The sequence below is a fragment of the Megalobrama amblycephala genome, linkage group LG3 (genome assembly GCF_018812025.1).
Source record: "Megalobrama amblycephala isolate DHTTF-2021 linkage group LG3, ASM1881202v1, whole genome shotgun sequence".
NCBI classification, from domain to species: domain Eukaryota; kingdom Metazoa; phylum Chordata; class Actinopteri; order Cypriniformes; family Xenocyprididae; genus Megalobrama; species Megalobrama amblycephala.
The window spans coordinates 42,317,719-42,335,492 of record NC_063046.1 but is presented as its reverse complement, the minus strand read 5'-3'; the positions used below and the strand labels follow the sequence as shown (position 1 = coordinate 42,335,492).

Genomic DNA, 17,774 nt, shown 5'->3' with positions numbered 1-17,774 from the left:
CATAAAGCATGATCAGAATGTCAGTGTTTTAATGTAAAGTCTTACAGTCATTATCAAAAAAATAACCCCAACAGTTTAGGAAAAAGCTAAACAGGGTTCTTCCAAAAAACTGACTACATGTTTGAATATTTGAATCTTATTGACCAATCAAAATCAAGTATTCCAATAAGCCATTTAGTAACTCATTTAAACCCAATAAAATAAATGTGAAAGAGCACTGCTGTTCAGCAGGGCACTTGTTTATAGAGCTCAGTTGTGAGGTTATGAATTGTTCACCTGTTCATCAAACTACTCTTTTAAAATCTTTATAATGCGCTCATACGCCACAGTGTGGTCAGTGTAAATACAGAACAACACATTCACAAAGTCTGTAGGAATATAGTAGACAGGTCAAGTCAAACACACACTCACACAAGCACACAAGGCAGGTATGCTGGTATAATGTCTCTAGTGGGAAGGAATTATCACCTTACCAAAGCATGAATACAGACTTGGAAAAAGCTCCTGGTAATTGTGTGTAAATAAAGTAGCTAGGGCTGTATTAATAGCTTGTCATTTGTTTGGATGGCTGCCTTTCATTCTCCTGTCCGTTCTTTCTCTCTTGATGGAGGTAATTGTCAGAGGAGGGAAAACAATGACAAGATCTCAAAACACGCCACAGGAGGCAATGCAACATTTCCCTCGGCCTGACCGCTGCTAACCTTTCACATACACAGCCACTGATTTCTGCCTTTTATTTTGCAGGCATCTACTGCATCAAACTGAGAGGAACAGTTTTCAAAAAAAGGAAAAAAAAAAAAACAAACAAACAAGACAATCAAAAGTACGTCAAGGACTAGAAGTTTTAACGAATGCTAATATGACATAAAACTGAAAACACGATTCATCCATTTAGCAGACTTTACCATAATAAATGCCATTCTGCAGAATTTAGATGATTTTCCTCTACATTTTGCACAGATTTAAAACTAATTTTAGTTTTCCATTAGCATATTACAAAGCCAACTGTGCAATCCAAATATTAGAGCAAACAAATAGGCTATCGGATAAAATTATCAACTGTTTAATTACATTAAACGTGATACACAAGGAATGAGTGGAATTTGAAAAGAAAAAAAAAACTAGGATACACATCTTTAAACACTTAGACACGTCTTTTAACTTGAGTGCCGCATTTTTAGAAAGCTGTGAGACACTGCAAAAATCATAAGACATAAGTGATGAAGACCTGTTTACACCAAGAACGATAACTAAAAAGATAATTATAACGATAAATATATAAGCACACACTGCAGTTTTGTCATCCGCTTTAAATGCTGTGTTCACATCATGTCAGTTACGAGATGACAACACATAACATTCTACTCAGAGTTGGTCACGTTATGCATTTCTGTGTCAACACAATCAACACCCAAATTAATCTGCAGCAGTCACGAGTTCTCAGAAAATTGAGTAAGTTGTAATTACGAGTTCTACAAGGACGTGAACGCTTTTTACAAGTTGGAATCTCATAATTATGGTAAAAGAGTGCTACATTGCCCACCCCCTTTTTCAGAGGTGCTGGTTCCAGAAGTTTTTTTTTTTTCATTCGGTTTTCTCATCAGGATTTTAATGTAGTCTTTGTTAAACAGTTATAAGCCATGAACCAAGCCAAGCTACAAGGTACAAGGTGAATCACAACACTACAAACTTTGATTTGAAGCAAAAAAAAGTTTTTGAAAATTGTACAAAAATACAAAAGGTACAAGACTGTACTTCAGTGAAAGAAAAAACTACAATCCCATGAAGCACTGTGAACAGCAAAATTGAATTAAAAACGATGGAGAAATATAAAACTACTCATTTACAAAAGTTGATTATAAGTATAAAAATGATATATTTTAAGTTTATTGCAAACTATATATATATATATATATATATATATATATATATACACACACACACACAAACATTTCAGTATTTTGAGAGCTTAGAGAGATCAAATAGATTTGCAGTGGTTCATGGGAGTGTGCAGAGCTAAAGAGATCTTTCGGAGTGCATTGCTTTTTTCAACGTGGTGTAATTTTCTCTACATCATCATGGGTAATGTAGTTTTTCTGTTTAAAGCTGAAATAAAGCGGACTGACGGCTTCAGTAGAAGCAAGAAGGACTGTCTTTAAAGGTTTATCAGTTCAAAATCAATTTCCTTATAGAGAAAATGAATGGAGCTTTTACTTCCAGAACCAGACTGTTTCACTGTATTATGGCATGGTGTGAATGCACCAAATTGCTTGAGCTTTTTAAAGGAGGATAGATTCTGATTGGCTGTTTATGTATTTATCGTTCTTAAGCTGGAAAAAAATCATTCTGAAAGTGATTCCAGCTATATCAATCCTCTGTGCTGTTATTGTTATATTGTGGAATAACCTCTACTATTCTTTTAAATTTAGAATGATTTTTGAAGCTATTTCTTTATCATCCTGGGTATGAACAAGCTTTAACATGTTTACATAGAAAAACAATGCAAAAGCAACACAATGGATGCAAAAACACTTTCTGTGAGAACACTCCCACATCAGAAGCACAACTATACTCCCTTTGTAGGCAGCTCAAAAGGTTTTGGAAAAGAGCACTGATATCCCAAATATAACTGCAGAATTACTTACAATCTGAAGTATTGAAACAGCAGCATCATTCAAATGAAGCACTAATAATAATTGACATACATGCTCCACTAATGTTTCAACAGCAAGATTGAGGTTAAATATGTCTTTCTTGTGAGTTTATACATGCATTCAGGATAACTACAATGTTACAAAGAAACCAAAGCCAACCAAAAACACTGATGTTCCTGATGTCTTATCAATGTGTTCCTGGGACTCTGGGCTGAATTATGTTAATGGACATGGAAAATCTGAAATCATCTAAAAGGAATGACACGGCAGCAACACTTCAGTCACCCAACACACACACTCATGGCATCTCACATCTCAGATTTCGACATTTATCGACTGTGGCAGCACTCATTAATGGGTTCAGAGAAGTGTGACTGACGAGCGCTGAGGATGCGATGTGAGAAAGACTGTGTGTGTGTGCTACTGAAAGAGTTTTCTTAACATAAGTTCTAACTACATGACTGAATCTTTCTCACATACCATGAGTTACTATGGCAACCTCATCTACTGCTGCTGACTACTTTTTCACTCCAAAATCTGCCTTTTCCTGCTTTTAAAAGTGTGATTACATCAGAGAAACATATCCACAGTTAAAGCTCAGAAACAAAAATTTAAATTTTTAAAATCACAAAGCACTACATCTACAACAGTGACTGTAAAATAAAAAATAAAAATCTATCTGTCCATCCGTCCATCCATCCATCTTTATGTCTGTCCATCGATCATCCACCCGTCTATACGTCTATCTATCCATCCATCTGTCCATCCGTCCGTCCGTCTCTCCATCCATCCATCCATCCATCCATCCATCTGAAATATTTACCTGTATATATTGTGTACATGTTATCTATCAAAATATATAACAATATATCTCCTACAAACAGCTGAAGGAGCATCACACTAAAACTGACTCCTCAGTAATTAGTTGGGCAGATGGACACACACACACACACACACACACACACACACAGTTTCACTTCTGTAGAGACCACATTACAGCTTATTCTTAAAATATCACCTATCACATCACACATACCCTTACAAAAGCACTGTAGGGGTACCATGGTACATAATGATATAAGATGGCAATACTGTGGTACTGTATAATTAACCTATTCATATAACACAGACTCTACATGGTACTCCAATGGTACTTTAAACACCACCATGGTATTGCATGAAAGTATCCAAAAAAACATAGTATTAACATATATAGTACCAGTTTTGTAAGTGAAGCTAATGTTCATATGCACAAATCTATAAACGCACTTTTACGAACACTCAAACACACACACATACACACATAAAGCCATCATTAGGCCTGTGTGCTCCCTCTGGTAGTTTATAGTTGCTGCCCTACATGGCCACAGCTTCTGGAATAGCAACTGCCATCTGATCTGACCACACAATCTCTCACTCACTGCCTTGCTCTCTGAAACACTTTCTCTCTGTAAGAATAACACAGAAATGACACTAATACACAATAGGACCTGAAACTCTTGAAAAATTAGGATCAGAATTATTTTCTTTTTCAACAAATGATAAAAGTGTTTAGCCTTTGAAATATGTAACCATGTTACCAAATTAAGAACATGAGTTAAAAAAACTGTGTGATTGTTATTTTCTAGCCATAAATATATATATATATATTTTTTTTTTAAATGAATTAAATAAAAAAAAAAAAAACAATAAAATTACTTTTTGAGAGATTCTGTAAGGTAAATGCAAACTGATTAACTATTTGAGAAATAATGAAAATTAACAATGATTTAAAAAATTGCATGCACAAATAAATAAATAACAGCATAAGTAATATTCTCTATTATTTCAGCGTGTGTGTGTGTATGTTTGCCTCTTCACTGTAAATAAATCCAGATATATGAGAGGCCGTTACATAACACAGCAGTATAAAACATTCACACTGCACAAAATCTCACAAAAAAAATCTTTTTTAAATATTTGGATCAGTCGTTCTCAGGAAATTGTATTTAAAAAAAAAAAATACTGACAAAGGTTATTTGAGAAACTTAAATTTTATCTGCTTAAAAATAGAATAATATTTTAGAAAAAAAAGTGTGATTTTCCAATTTAGGAAAACAGCATTAAAAAACATGTTTTTACATGGTAAAAGTCAAGTGTCCTGTAAATAATATTATTAGTAGTAATTCATGGGGAAGCATTATAAATTTCTTTGCAAATGTCGCCATAGTCTGAATCTGATCTGAAACTCAAAGTGTGCCAATGAATTTCAGCATCAAGAACGACTATCATGTCCTTATGATATCTAACCCCTGACGAATAGATCAGCTCACGCTCAGAAGCAATGGAAACATTGTAACTCTACTCAGCTACAAAAGTAGAAGTGGCCCTCACAAAAATGACTGGCAGAAAGAAGCGACTTCACACCACAGATAACAGACGTCAACTTAATTTGATCAGTGATGACTTTTCTCACACGAATACAACAGTTTGTTAGCAAATAAGGATCTTGACCAGACTTGTGTGAAGGATATTTATAATTCACTTGACCAATGAGTATATGTAGGTATTGTTTACATCTTGATCTTGCATGTCAAAGATCATTTCAAGGTCAGAGTAATGTATATATAGAAATATCTACCCTCCAAACAGTATATTTTTCTTGGAGTTTTGGATATTTTACAGCTGTGTGATGCAGCTTAATTGTTCCCCAACTTTTTAATAAAATTCATTATATTGATATATTTGCTCTGAAATTAGTTCAAATACATGTTTCAGTCAGTGGAACTATAATTTTCCACTAAGGAAGAATGTATAATTAGATTTATTTATGTACCATTAGATTTATAGATTTATTCATGTATAAACAGTCACTGGCAACATTTACAGCTTTTTTTTTTTTTTGTAGAGAAACATCTAACATTTTTAGAGGGCTACTTGAACTGAAATGTAGTTTAAAATGTTTCTGACATCATTTTTGCTTGAGTTTAAACCAGAAATCTTGTTAAAATACGTCTGTCATCATGGTTTTAAGAGTCATTGCAAATTTATCTCGTTAACAGGTTAAGAGAGTTAAGTGGACAAAAGCTAATTCTTCTGACACTCAAAATATTGCTTAGTGTGATTTTAGCTACAAAACATTAGCAAATATTCATATTTACCATATTATCCTGTTCTAAGCATAAAAAACAGAAACCAACCCAATTAAGTTGCCACAACATTAGCAAGGACATGCTAATGTGGCTAAAAATAACAGTGAAGTTGACAGTTTAGCAATAGCTTAGCTACAGCAGCAAAAACTGCTGTTGTCTTATTTAATTTAAATGTTTCACTATTTGTAATAACATTACTAGTTTTATATGATATGAGAGATTTCCCATATCCGTGTGTCCCTCTAGATGGCAGCACTAAGACTCTTTTCTCTGATTCTTAGAGCAGCCATTAGGCTACCCTACCGGGCAGTGTGATGTCAGCTATTTAAAGCCAGATTGTGAGAGAATTTAAATACAGAATTTACTAGTCAACAGCAGAGCGACGCTTAGAAACAATTTGTCTATTTTCTGCTGCCTTCTGACAGATATCAGAGCATGTTGACAATCACTTTATTACTGGGGCTTCTGTATATGTGCGCTGGGGAGCTAGAACAGGTGCAGAACCCCCACCCCACGCAACCCCCATATTCGTTTCATTGCAAAATGATGCACGTTCTATATTTACGCTGTGATATCAGCTCCTTATGCTGATCCTACATGCCTGAGGATGTTTTAAAGACCCTGTGCCATGGACGCAAGTCTGAAACCCATCTCATAGGCTGGAGCCTTTTTAAAGTTTTTCTTCACTGCAATAACATTAAGATTATTATCTCTTTTTTTTTTTTCTTTTTAAAAAAATAAGCTTCATGTAATCAGACGCATCATTTAATCAGCTCAATCGTTTTCAACAAAAAAAGTGTCACATCCTCCAGGGGGCGCTAGTGGGCATGTTATCTCCACAAGAAATAAAATCTCAACCATTAGCATAACTGAATGGAAAAAAGTGACTAGCTTCTAAACTAAAAAGATTTAAAGATGAGGGGCAGAAAACAAGTACTGACACGTAAAGTACATGGATTACGTCAGGTCTGAGGTGCTGGCTATGCTACACCACCATGTGCACCTTAAAAATTTGCGCTATTAAAGTAGTGACAATTGACACGGTGCCGTTTTTGAGAGCTATCGAATACAGAGAAAGCAACTGCATAGGCAAAGGAGCTCAGAAAAAAAAACGGCTTTAAGAATGGAGGGAACGAAGGAGGAATACGGGAGATGGGGCGGCAAGGTTCAGGAGTATTTTTAGGGCATGTTTATTCACAGACTGAAATGAACCCTCCTTGCACTTCTCTTGCTCACACCTGTTGAAGTCTTTCAGCTTTGTCAGGTCTAGCCAACATCCTACAAGAGTTTGTGAGACGCCTTTGGAGAGTGCCTGCACATGCGATTGCTTTTCTACATTAAGGCCTTTTCTTGCAAAAAAAAAAAAAAAAAAGACAGTAAAATATTCAAGACAGTTAAGATTAATGACATAAATAAAATAGACATCAGTTGTGACCAGCATATTTATTTTTCTCCCACTATGAGAACAAGTAAAGCATCTAAAAATAAGGCAACTTGTTAATGCAAACTGTCTATTTCTGTCTTGACAAAAGTATCCGAGCCTGACAACACAATTCTGTGGTTTGCAGAGATCAATCAGTGGTTCTTGGCTGACGTCACATCAGACCGTGGCACGAGCTCCACTGACGGCTATTGAACGTCACCTGTCATTTCTGTCAGTCAGATGATCTTCAAAAACGTTGTCTTAACCTAACTTCTCTACCTTCACACAGAAAAGTCGGGGTAACTAAAGAGCGACGGTTTAATCGTTTAAGGCACAGGTAGGTTTAAAAAGCACGCGTTTTTACAACTCTCATAATTTAATGAACGTCTAGGACGGTGTCCATGTCCGTTGTTGCGATTATGAACACGGTTTTATAGTCATAATACATGAAGACAGAATAAAATTAGCCACAATCTGAATGAGGAGGGCGGGGATGTGGTAAGACAACACTAAGGAAAACTGCCAATTAAACCAACAGCTGTACAACATAACTCGCTTGTCAGATTGAATCGATAGTAAAAAAAAAAAAAAAAAAAAAAAGAGTTTTAAATCGTATGTAAGCGTTGTATAGTAAGTTCAATACCACTGTTTTCTTCATGATTTACCATGGTAATCATAAATACCGCTCCAATACCAGTAACTACAGATATTCTTACTATGGTAAAGGAAATAAATACATAATGAAAACATGATTTCCATAAAGCAATTTAGTAAGCTTTCAGCATCTTCATTATTTTGTGACCATATTATAACAATTACTGTAGTAACTAGCATTTTAGCAAAAGCTATGGTTACCACAATAAATGTATATAAGGTATAATAAATGCCATATACAATATGTAATACCATTTGATAATTTACATCAACATTACTACACTTATTGCTGCTATAAATCATTACAAACTGAGTAAAAAGTATTTTGTAATTTATTATTTTTTAATTATTTAAAAGATAACTAGAAACTATTGTATTTTGGTGGAACCTACGGTTACCATAGTAAAGTTATACAAAAGGTAAACACAACAAACAAAAATCTTCCCCCCCAAAGTGACTTGATTGTGTTGCAGTGATTTTCAGAACATTGACATGAACATACCTTCCTCTGCTGTTTTTCCCAGGCAGGGTCCAGCAGAAGGTCCCTGTCCCAGTCATCCTCCTGAGTCATGTAGTCTTCCGTAGTAGTCATTGTGTAGGTGTTATACTGCACCTGTGTCTCAACAACAGTCGCCATCTTTTACACTTATCCCTCTAACCCCTAATATTAGAAGTTACGTGCCTGTGCTTTAGGTTGTAAACTAAAAATCCTGTCCGTGCTTTAGAGGAGAACACCCGCTCAGTGTGTACTTGTATGACCGTGGAGGAAGAGGCCAGACTCCACTCGTCTGAGGTGCCTGTGTGGAGGTGCGAGCAGAACTTCTGCTGCCCAGTGCTCCTATCCTGGTCAAAAGTAGAACACGTGACTGCACCCCAATAAATAAGAGAACTAGTTGAGTGGGTGTTGGGTTATGCTACCTAAAAGGTGTGAGAGGCGGGACACACCGTACACTGGGACCAATTAATGGAGGCTCTTTTTGTGTAGGGGAGGGACAGACCTCATTCACGCCTACTTGTGCCCTCCACTTTTCTAAGAACACCTGTTGTCCTTGGCAGTAGTCTATATAATTACCCAAGCAGCAGTTCTGGGGCCAGTTTAAAAACATCCAGCTAACAGCTATAGATTGAAAATAGATGCACAAGCAGTTCCCAGGCCCGTTTCCCCCTTAATAAAAAGTAATGTCTGTACCTTTGCTGTACATAAATTACTACACACAGTTGTGCTATCACATTTAGATCAAACAGAAACCAGTCTGTAATAGGTTATAAGGTTATAAGAATACTTATGGAAAAATGTAAATTTTTTGTTTGATTGTTTTGCAAGCAATAATTTACTTCCTAAACAAGAAATCATTCTTTAAAGTTATGACAAGAAAACGAGCACAACATAACAGATGCTGTCATAGTACTAGTTTATTGCAGTAAGCATGCGATGCAAATCAGTGTTCATGCAGAAGCTGGTGTAGGAGAGTACATTTTACCGCAAGGTTTTTTTGCAATATACACACAATAACAAATCATGCATATATTCATTAGAAGGTGATAAAAACATTACGACCAGCTCATATCGTATCACCTGCAATAGAAATTATTCTTGTTTCATACATGAGTTATAAAAATGAGTACTGGAGTTTCCTTTACACTCAGTAAGGGTATACTTATAAAGGGATTAAAAAAAGATCCCTAAAAAATAAAAAGGAAAGAATGAAAAACAAAAGAAAATACTGGAGCGGAGCTTTCTAAATATAAATAGGACACACCCCTTAGAAATTGTGTTATTGTTATTGTCCGGTTTGTGCAAGAAGGGTGACGATATCAAGGGAGGAAGTAGTCAGAGAGAGCATTCTGTTATCCATGGAAATTGTGGAGCGTATACCATTTAGATTCAAAGAGATTTAAGCAGAAAATGTATGTTGGAGAAGGTGAGGGATTCATTTGATATTACAGAACTGAGATCCTGAATGGAAGGTTCCTCTCAAACACCGCTGATATCTATCTGCCACAGACATCTGTTATCATTAACGGATGCCACAGACATCACAGAAATCTGTCAACCACAAATATCTGCATGTCAAAGACCTTCATACCATTGACATTGAGAGTACCATGGATCCTCTGTCTCCGAATAACATCCATATCTTATTTCAGGTAATAGACAGTTCCTCACCCTACAGAATATGATCTAAAATTTAAATAATCTAGTCCTTATTCCTTCATTTCTACAGGCAAAGGTAAATGGCCACTATGGACTTGCTTCCACTGACACACAAAAATCAATGCAGATGTATGTGACAATGCATGTGAAGATGCTAGATGTCTTGGCATGTTTTGGTATAGGAAAGAATCATCATCACCTCATGTGGCTGTAAAATCAAGAACAACAGCACCTTCTAGTGAGATAAACCACACTTCACTATCATGCTCCCTCTGGAGGAAAGGTCCTGCAAGTAACCCTCAGGCAGCTTAGGTTCAGCAGTGTTTTTTTTTTTTATAGGACATTCCTCTACCAGGTATGTAATCTAAATTGTGCTACCTACTTACAGTACATTCAGCTATTTCAAACAAACATCATAATATCAGACTCTCATTTGAACAGGTAACACAATGTAGCTTTAAGATTACAATGTCTTTTAATCTGACAAAAAAACTGGGTAAACCCTAATTATTTGGGATGACTTTGCCTACTGTCAATCTAGTAGGCAAAAGCAGAGATTTATTATAAGAATGATATGCTGGGTTTTGACTCAGCAATTTATCACAGTCAAGCACTGCCCTCCAAGATAAGGGATGCCAGTGTCACTGAGTCCAAATGAGAGTCTTGCAACTAAAATATTGGCCAGTGCCTTGTGTCTAGTCAAAGAGCTTTTGGGGATGCGTTCAAGCAGTGGTTAACACTGAACAAACGTAACAATTAGCACTGGGGATGCGGCGAGGGCGGCGGTGAGTTGGGCGTTAACGGCGAGTAGACTCGAGAAAGCCTGGGGGGCAGGGGTTAAATCAAATAAACAAACTAAAAATGCACATGGAATGGGGGCCACGTGAGGTCGATGATACTGGAGGAACTCTTGAGCAAGGTCCACATCTGCCAAGCCTACAAGTAGTTTGACTAGCAAGCACTCACCTTTGTCACAGACCTTTATCAGCCACCCCTGCTAACTTGTTTTATGTTTTATGCAATCTCTTATGCAGTGAAAAATAATTACATTCATTCAGACACTTTTGGACACACTATCACCACATTCTCTCCAAAGCTAAACCAACAGATCAATTATTAGAGCACCAAGCACCAACCCATTACCGAGACACACTAACCACAGAAGCAGTAAATGGTCACCCCCGCCGCCACCCCTTTTGGCAGTGACAGATAGTAGCATAATACTGGTGTTTAGAGAACCCCATTGGCTACAGCAATGGTGACGAGAGGTGAGGAATCTACAAGAGGGGTGGGGTGGTGGTGAGGAGAAATACAGCGGATACACGGTCAGGCGCAAACGCTATCAGGGAGGACGACAGGTTGAAAGGGGGCGAGGCGCAGTGCGTTTACCTGAATGGAGTCAGAGAGACCTTCCCGTTCATTGCGCGACGCTAACTTTCTTCCCCCCATACCAGCACTGCTTATGGTGTCCACAGTTCCGTAGGGACCTAGTTTAGTTGGAACAGTCACATCAGAAAGCGTTTGATTTTGGGGGGTGTAACAAGAAATAAAAAAGAAACATGCACAATGGAAGCAGATGCGAGCGAAGCCTTGTGGGAGATATCTTGAATTTACATTTGCAGCCCCATCATGTAAAAATATCAGAAAAGGGATTGTAAAATGGTTTTACAGTGTGGGTGCCTCCTGACACTCACACATGAAAATGTTTTACAAAATGCTTGCGTCATAAAAGCATAGTCATCATTGTACCACACTGTTAAAGAAGCTGCATGGGTACTATGGGTGGTTAAAAAGTACCAAAAGCTTGGCTGAAGATTTTGCTGCTCCTGGGGAAGGGGTTTGGTATGGTGTGTGCAGCTGGGGGGTATAGAGTGGGGTTGCCCCCAGACTTACCCCATCCATAGTGACAGGGGTGAGATTGGGATCAGTCTCTAGTCCTTTAGCTTCTTTTCGGGGCTCCGATTCATACGAGTCTGGTCGTTTCACAAAGGAAAAACAATCATGAAACATCAAAAGGCAAGAATAGCTAAAGCTCCAAGCAAAAGCTCTTGAGTTTCCTCTGTAAATGATCAGGCAGGCTCTTTATTTGAAGGCTTGTTATAGTCAGTAAAGATCATGTACAGATCTTTAAGTCTTCTCTTCTGAGAACACTTGAGGCAAAAAAAACAATTACTGTGATAGATACTACAGACATGAATGTCGATGCAAAACGTTTTCTAAGATCACATTCACACACTGGCATCCTTAGCACGAAGGTGCAAACAGGGGCATGGTAAACAAATGAAATACTGTCACTAAATGAGAGGCAGATGCAAAGAGAGATGGAGAGATGCAGTGAGGGTCATCTATGGAGTTGCAGCAGCGAAATGAGCAGGAAGACTGAAAGAAACTGATAGGAATCTCCCAATTCATTTAATCCCAAATCACAGCACCACAGAAATACAGCACTTTCGTGTAGCCTTAATCCAGTTTCACATTATAAGACTACAGATAAAAAAATAGCAAACTTGAATACATTTCTCTACTAAGGCATAAGAATCATAGGCTACTTATGATTTTGGCTGTTTTTCTAGAAAAATGAGAATTTTGGCTATAAACAATCATTGTGAAAAAGCCACAAGAAAGAACTCTCTCTTATAGCTGTAAACAAAAGTTAAAAATTAAAAAGAGTATGACTCTTTAAAATGATACGTGAATCCCTTATCACTGTTTATAAAAACATGATAGCAATAATAAAAGACACTTACAAAAACAGATTCTACAATGCATCATGGCAGTTAAGTTGGTGAGCATAGAGACGCTCCCATAAGACAGATCCCAGCAAAAGCTGACTAGCTAAACCTTCCTCTGATTGGTTGCCCATACATCACCATATCTATGGAAGTAGCTACATTAAAGTTGGTGGGGAGAGAAGTCACAGTGTCTTTCAGCTTTCAGGATGGGTGGACAGGGATGGAAGGGTGGGGTTATAGGTCATCACTAAAGTTTCTCCCATCTGAGGTGTAAGGGATGCGTATGTATGTGCGTGAGGATCGAGGTCGCTTCTCTCCTGTTGTGTCAACCAATGGAAAGCATACACACTATACCAGTCCCAGAGAAAAACAAGAAACACAAAGATGTGAAAAATACTTTCCAACCCTGGTCCTACACTTCACACACCTTTGGAGTAAACATACATTCAACGTATTTAAATGCACTGAAATCTAATATCTTAATAACAAAATGAATGTGTAAACTGTTAAAGTTCATATAACTATAATCAAGCAATATTTAAAAAGATCAAGTTGAGTATTCATTCATAGACTACAAACACTTAAGAATATAAAAGTTAAAAAGCATCATGGCTAGTGCCTAATCTACCCCTCAAAACTAATTGGCTATAGATTGAAGGTTTCTTTAAACAGACAATGTGTTATATTGGTTAAGTGTGCAGGAATGAGAGCATGCGGTTTCCCTTTTCAGCCCTGACTACACTGGGTGTGTGTGAGATCAGAACCAAGGTTAGAGACTCCAGTCTATAGTTAAAACTGACACAGCCACCATCTTCAACCCAAGCGCACACACGTCAAACATACACCTGTGGTTTCTTTCTGACACACACACACACGCAGCACAAGGAAAGGAGAGGCAGAGAGGACGTGGAGCACACTATCGGAAGGGTGTTTCAGGGGTGTGTAGGGCGAGTTCGGGGCGGCGGAGGAGGGGCTCCTTGTGCGACGGCGGAATCGGCGGTGGCTCATACACGCGAGGTGTTGCCATGGCGATGGCAGCAGCGGCAGGCACGGGGGCGGCGGGCAGCACTGGCCTGAGGGAGTCGAGCGTTGCCACCTGCTGAGTGGGGACACCAGGCAGAGTCTGCAGCGCGGACATCGCTGCAAGGTGGTTGGGAGGTGGGTACGCATACTGGTACTGTGGATATTGCTGCAGCTGCTGGTACTGCTGGTAGTATTCCGCGTAGTATCTGGGAGAAAAGGAGGAGAGAAAACACACATGCACATCCACGCAGACAGGAAAAGAGAGACAGAAATCACATAGACATGCATATACAAATAGATGTATAGACAATTAGACAGGTAGAGAAACACAAACACAGAAACACATTTACACGCATACAACACACACACACACACATAACCACCACTGTAAATCAGTACTAAAAAGCCAACATTTGGAAATTTACAAACTTTTGCTGTAATCATTTAGTACGTGTCTTTACCTGGCTATAGGGTCGTCCTCCTGTGCAGCGGCTTCCTCTCGACCTGCAGGTGTGGGCAACAAGGCTCTGCGCTTGGCCCTCTGGTACATAAATGGTTTCATAACAGGGTCTGGCAGTAGTGGGGCAGATCTTCTTAGTGGACTCCGGTCCCTCTCTCCAGACTTTGAGCTAGCCTGTTGCTGTTCAGCTAGCACTTGCTGTCCTTGTGCAAAGTAGTGTGCCCTTGCTGCCTCAAAGAAAGCTGCTGTGTCAGCTGCCCCTAGAGCCCCATAAGCTGGGGTAGCGCTGTAGAGAGCCGGTGCTACCGTATAAGCTGGGTTAACAGCAGTACCTGCTGGCACCTCCATGCTCGGCGCTGCAGCTAGGAACACTGGATTTGCTACAGCGGGCGTGTAAACCTGTGGACCATATGCAGCAGCGGCAGCTGCGGCGGCTGCGACTGCGCCACTTGTCATCTGCCCATAGAGAGTTGGGTTAACAGAGCCATACATTTGTGCGGCAGCTGCAGCAGCACTGTTGTTCAGTGCCTGGCTTGCAACTGTCCCACTGTAGAGCTGATTGGCCACCGTTCCATACACTTGACTAGCTAGTGCTCCATAGACCGCTGGTGCCACCGCTGTTCCACCTTCCGCCCTTGCACCAGCCGCTGTAAGACCAGTCAAAGCAGCATAGGTGGGGTCAAAAGTTGAGGTGTTGTATACGGAATTGTGGACACTCTGTTGAACCTGCAGCGGAAGGCCGGCAGCTGCAGCAGCGGCAGCGGCTAACACGGCTGCTTGGCTCTGGTACTGCTCCAGGGTGGGCTTGCCAGCTGGGCATTCACCTGCATAGTGACCCTGTTTTCCGCAGCTCACACATGGGATTTTCCCAGTTGGAGCCTGCTTACTTGGCTGAACTTTGGACAGCTCCACGGATAGTGGTCGTCCTTTGAAAGAAGTCCCATGCAACGCCTCAATAGCCTGCAGCGCATCCTCCTTGTTCTCCATGTGTACAAAAGCATAACCTGCAGAAGAAAATCTTATTATTATGGGGTCCAGCTATTAAATGGTACAATAATGCAAAACCATGTGGTGCCCTGCATAAGCTCTAACACATATTTTAAGTCAAGTCACCTTTATTATTTATAGCACTTTATACAATAAAAAAATATTCATAGCAGCTTCACAATAATAAACAGGAAAGTATCAGAATTAATGATACAAACTTCAAATATGAAACAAGTTCAAATTCTGCTTTAAAGTAGCTGTAGCAAAATAAGTGTCATTATTCAGCTCAGTGATGATTTATATCAGTTCAATAACTGTGTAAAGTTAATTCATTATGGAACAAGTTCAAATCTATAAGCAGTTCTACTGAAGACAAGAGTGTTGTTATTCAGGTTCAGACAGTTCAATGTTGATCCAATTTAGTTCAATAACAGTGTTGTTGATACTGTAAACTTCATAAGTTTTGGAAGAAAAATGATTCAGCTATAAAGCAGAAGACAAAAGTGTCATTATTCAGATTACCCACAAACACCACTTTAAATCAGTGGTAGCCAAACCAGCTCTTGAAGAGCTACCTTACTGCAGACTTCAGTTCCAACCTTGGTCCAACACAGCTGCCTGTTTATTTTGAAGTTGGTTCAGGTGAATTTGATTAGGGTTGTAGCTGAACTCTGAAGGATGGTATCCCTCCATGAGCAGGGTTGGCTACCCATTTGCAACTACTTGATAATCTCTTACCTTTCACCTTATCGCACTCCAAAACTTTCCCAAAGGTCTGAAACAGCTCCTGCAGGTCTTCTGTGGTGCACATACTACTCAGATTACCCACAAACACCTTCGTCGAGTGGAGTGGGCGTCCTCGGGACTCTTCGACCACGAGGTTACGACCTTTAAACTCTCGGCCATTGAGCTCCCGGATGGCACGTTCAGCAGCACCCTCTCCTTGCAGGTGTACGAAGGCAAACTGCCTCAAAACGCTACAGCTAACAACCTGGCCGTATGACTCAAAGATGGCTGACAGTTCTTCTTGTGTGGTATCCAGGGCCAGATTCCCCACGAAAAGCTTAACCGTGTGGCCCTTATCCATTGTGCTGAAATGAGTGAAAGACGATTTTTCAATAATTGACATATCAGACAAGTACATAAAAACGTGTGTAAGTACAATTTGAAAAGTAAGGGGTAAGTATTCCCTTACAAAATGTAGCTGTAGCATGGTACAGTGATGGCATCAATATTAAATATTATTCCATCACAGTCTTATAGTAATCTGAAATAAATACCATGATGTTAGTGAATGACTATCGTACACAGGTGTTTCATACAATACCGAGGTACTGCTATGGTAATACCATGCTATTCAGACATGTCCCCAAAACAACAACAGTGTCGTTTTGAACTTTTTTTTAGCATCATTTCCCATTATTTGGAGGAAATAATGCATAGATTTATACAGGCTTGAAGAACAATAGTTACATAATGGTTTATCCTTAGTGAAAACAACATGTGTTAATTTGTTTGACGTGACAAACAAAAGTCCTAAGGTAAAGATGACACGGTGTTTTTCAAAACAATATCTTAAAAATACATATCACGTTTAATTAAAATTAGTCATCATAGCACGTTAACAACGTAAATTATTCAGCACACGAAAAACAATGGAATATATCAAGGAAACATTTATTCAGCATAAATGAATTAGTTGCTGTGACAAAGCCACAGCAATCTGGTGACGCAGTGCAAACACGTTCACTTCCTCAATGTAACAGCTCACGGAACGAGAACACACACAAACATCACATATTAAAGGATAACTGAATTCTTTTAACACTTACAAATCTTATGAACCCATTTAAACGAACGCTCGGACGTATAAATGTGAGAAACGCTGACTCGCCGTTCTCTTTATAGCGCTCAGGCGTCAACTACACGAGTAGCGCGTGTCGAGTGATTTACTGAATGTAACATTTCTGACACCAGATGTTTACAAAACACTCCCGAATCTCTTCCGTCATTAACAACACAAACGTCTGCGATGCAGCGACACAGTTTTGTATTTCCATTGTATGTGTGTGCATATTTACTATTCATTCTTTCCAAAAGAAATCTCTAGATGACTCATTTTAAGAGGATTTTTTGGGTGTCCCCGAGCCCCCAAACCCTTTGCGTTTTTCTCTAAATCACACCTCGGCTCGGCTACATCATTCCATGTTTCATCGGTAATCGTTAACTATTGATCCTATATGATGAATTATGGAATTGCTTAAAACAAACGCATATAGAGAGGAAAAAAATCTTCCATCTTACCTAAGCGGTGCGGGGTTTCAAAATGGTCGGTCCACTTCCGTTCTTTAGAAACGCTCTCATTCTTCAGCAGTGAGGACTGAGCGCATGCTGATGCATTCACTTACACATACTGTGCGTGCATCTCCATTGCTTGTACACTATGCATCATTTTTGTGTTTTTCTAGTTATGTTACACAGGAGTTTAACAAAACTTAGGTCAAAGCAAGCAGAGATATTGCAAAAAAGTACTTTAAATGCACCATGGTACAATC

The 17,774-nt window shown here is 38.9% G+C and overlaps 2 protein-coding genes across 5 annotated transcripts in view; both read right to left on the bottom strand.

Moving 5' to 3' along the window:
* Positions 1 to 8,725, bottom strand: part of actn3b (actinin alpha 3b) — a 31,420-nt gene extending 22,695 nt beyond the window's left edge. Inside the window, exon 1 of the mRNA XM_048185506.1 lies at positions 8,365 to 8,725. Coding sequence (XP_048041463.1) covers positions 8,365 to 8,499 — 135 coding nt within the window. The 5' untranslated portion in view covers positions 8,500 to 8,725. The remainder of the gene's footprint in view (positions 1 to 8,364) is intronic.
* Positions 8,726 to 9,257: 532 nt separating this feature from the next.
* Positions 9,258 to 17,672, bottom strand: rbm14b (RNA binding motif protein 14b). Of its 4 annotated transcripts, none has more exons than XM_048185511.1 (4): positions 17,524 to 17,672; positions 15,958 to 16,310; positions 14,234 to 15,236; positions 9,258 to 13,978 (listed from the first exon to the last, which is right to left on the bottom strand). In XM_048185511.1, the coding sequence occupies exons 2-4, from the start codon at positions 16,304 to 16,306 to the stop codon at positions 13,666 to 13,668; spliced, it is 1,665 nt and encodes a 554-aa protein (XP_048041468.1). In that variant the 5' UTR covers positions 16,307 to 16,310; positions 17,524 to 17,672; the 3' UTR covers positions 9,258 to 13,665. The 4 variants fall into 4 exon arrangements, with proteins under 4 accessions (XP_048041468.1, XP_048041472.1, XP_048041470.1 ...); XM_048185515.1 differs by lacking the exon at positions 17,524 to 17,672 and adding an exon at positions 17,403 to 17,508; XM_048185513.1 differs by lacking the exon at positions 17,524 to 17,672 and adding an exon at positions 17,052 to 17,351.
* Positions 17,673 to 17,774: the final 102 nt, after the last annotated feature.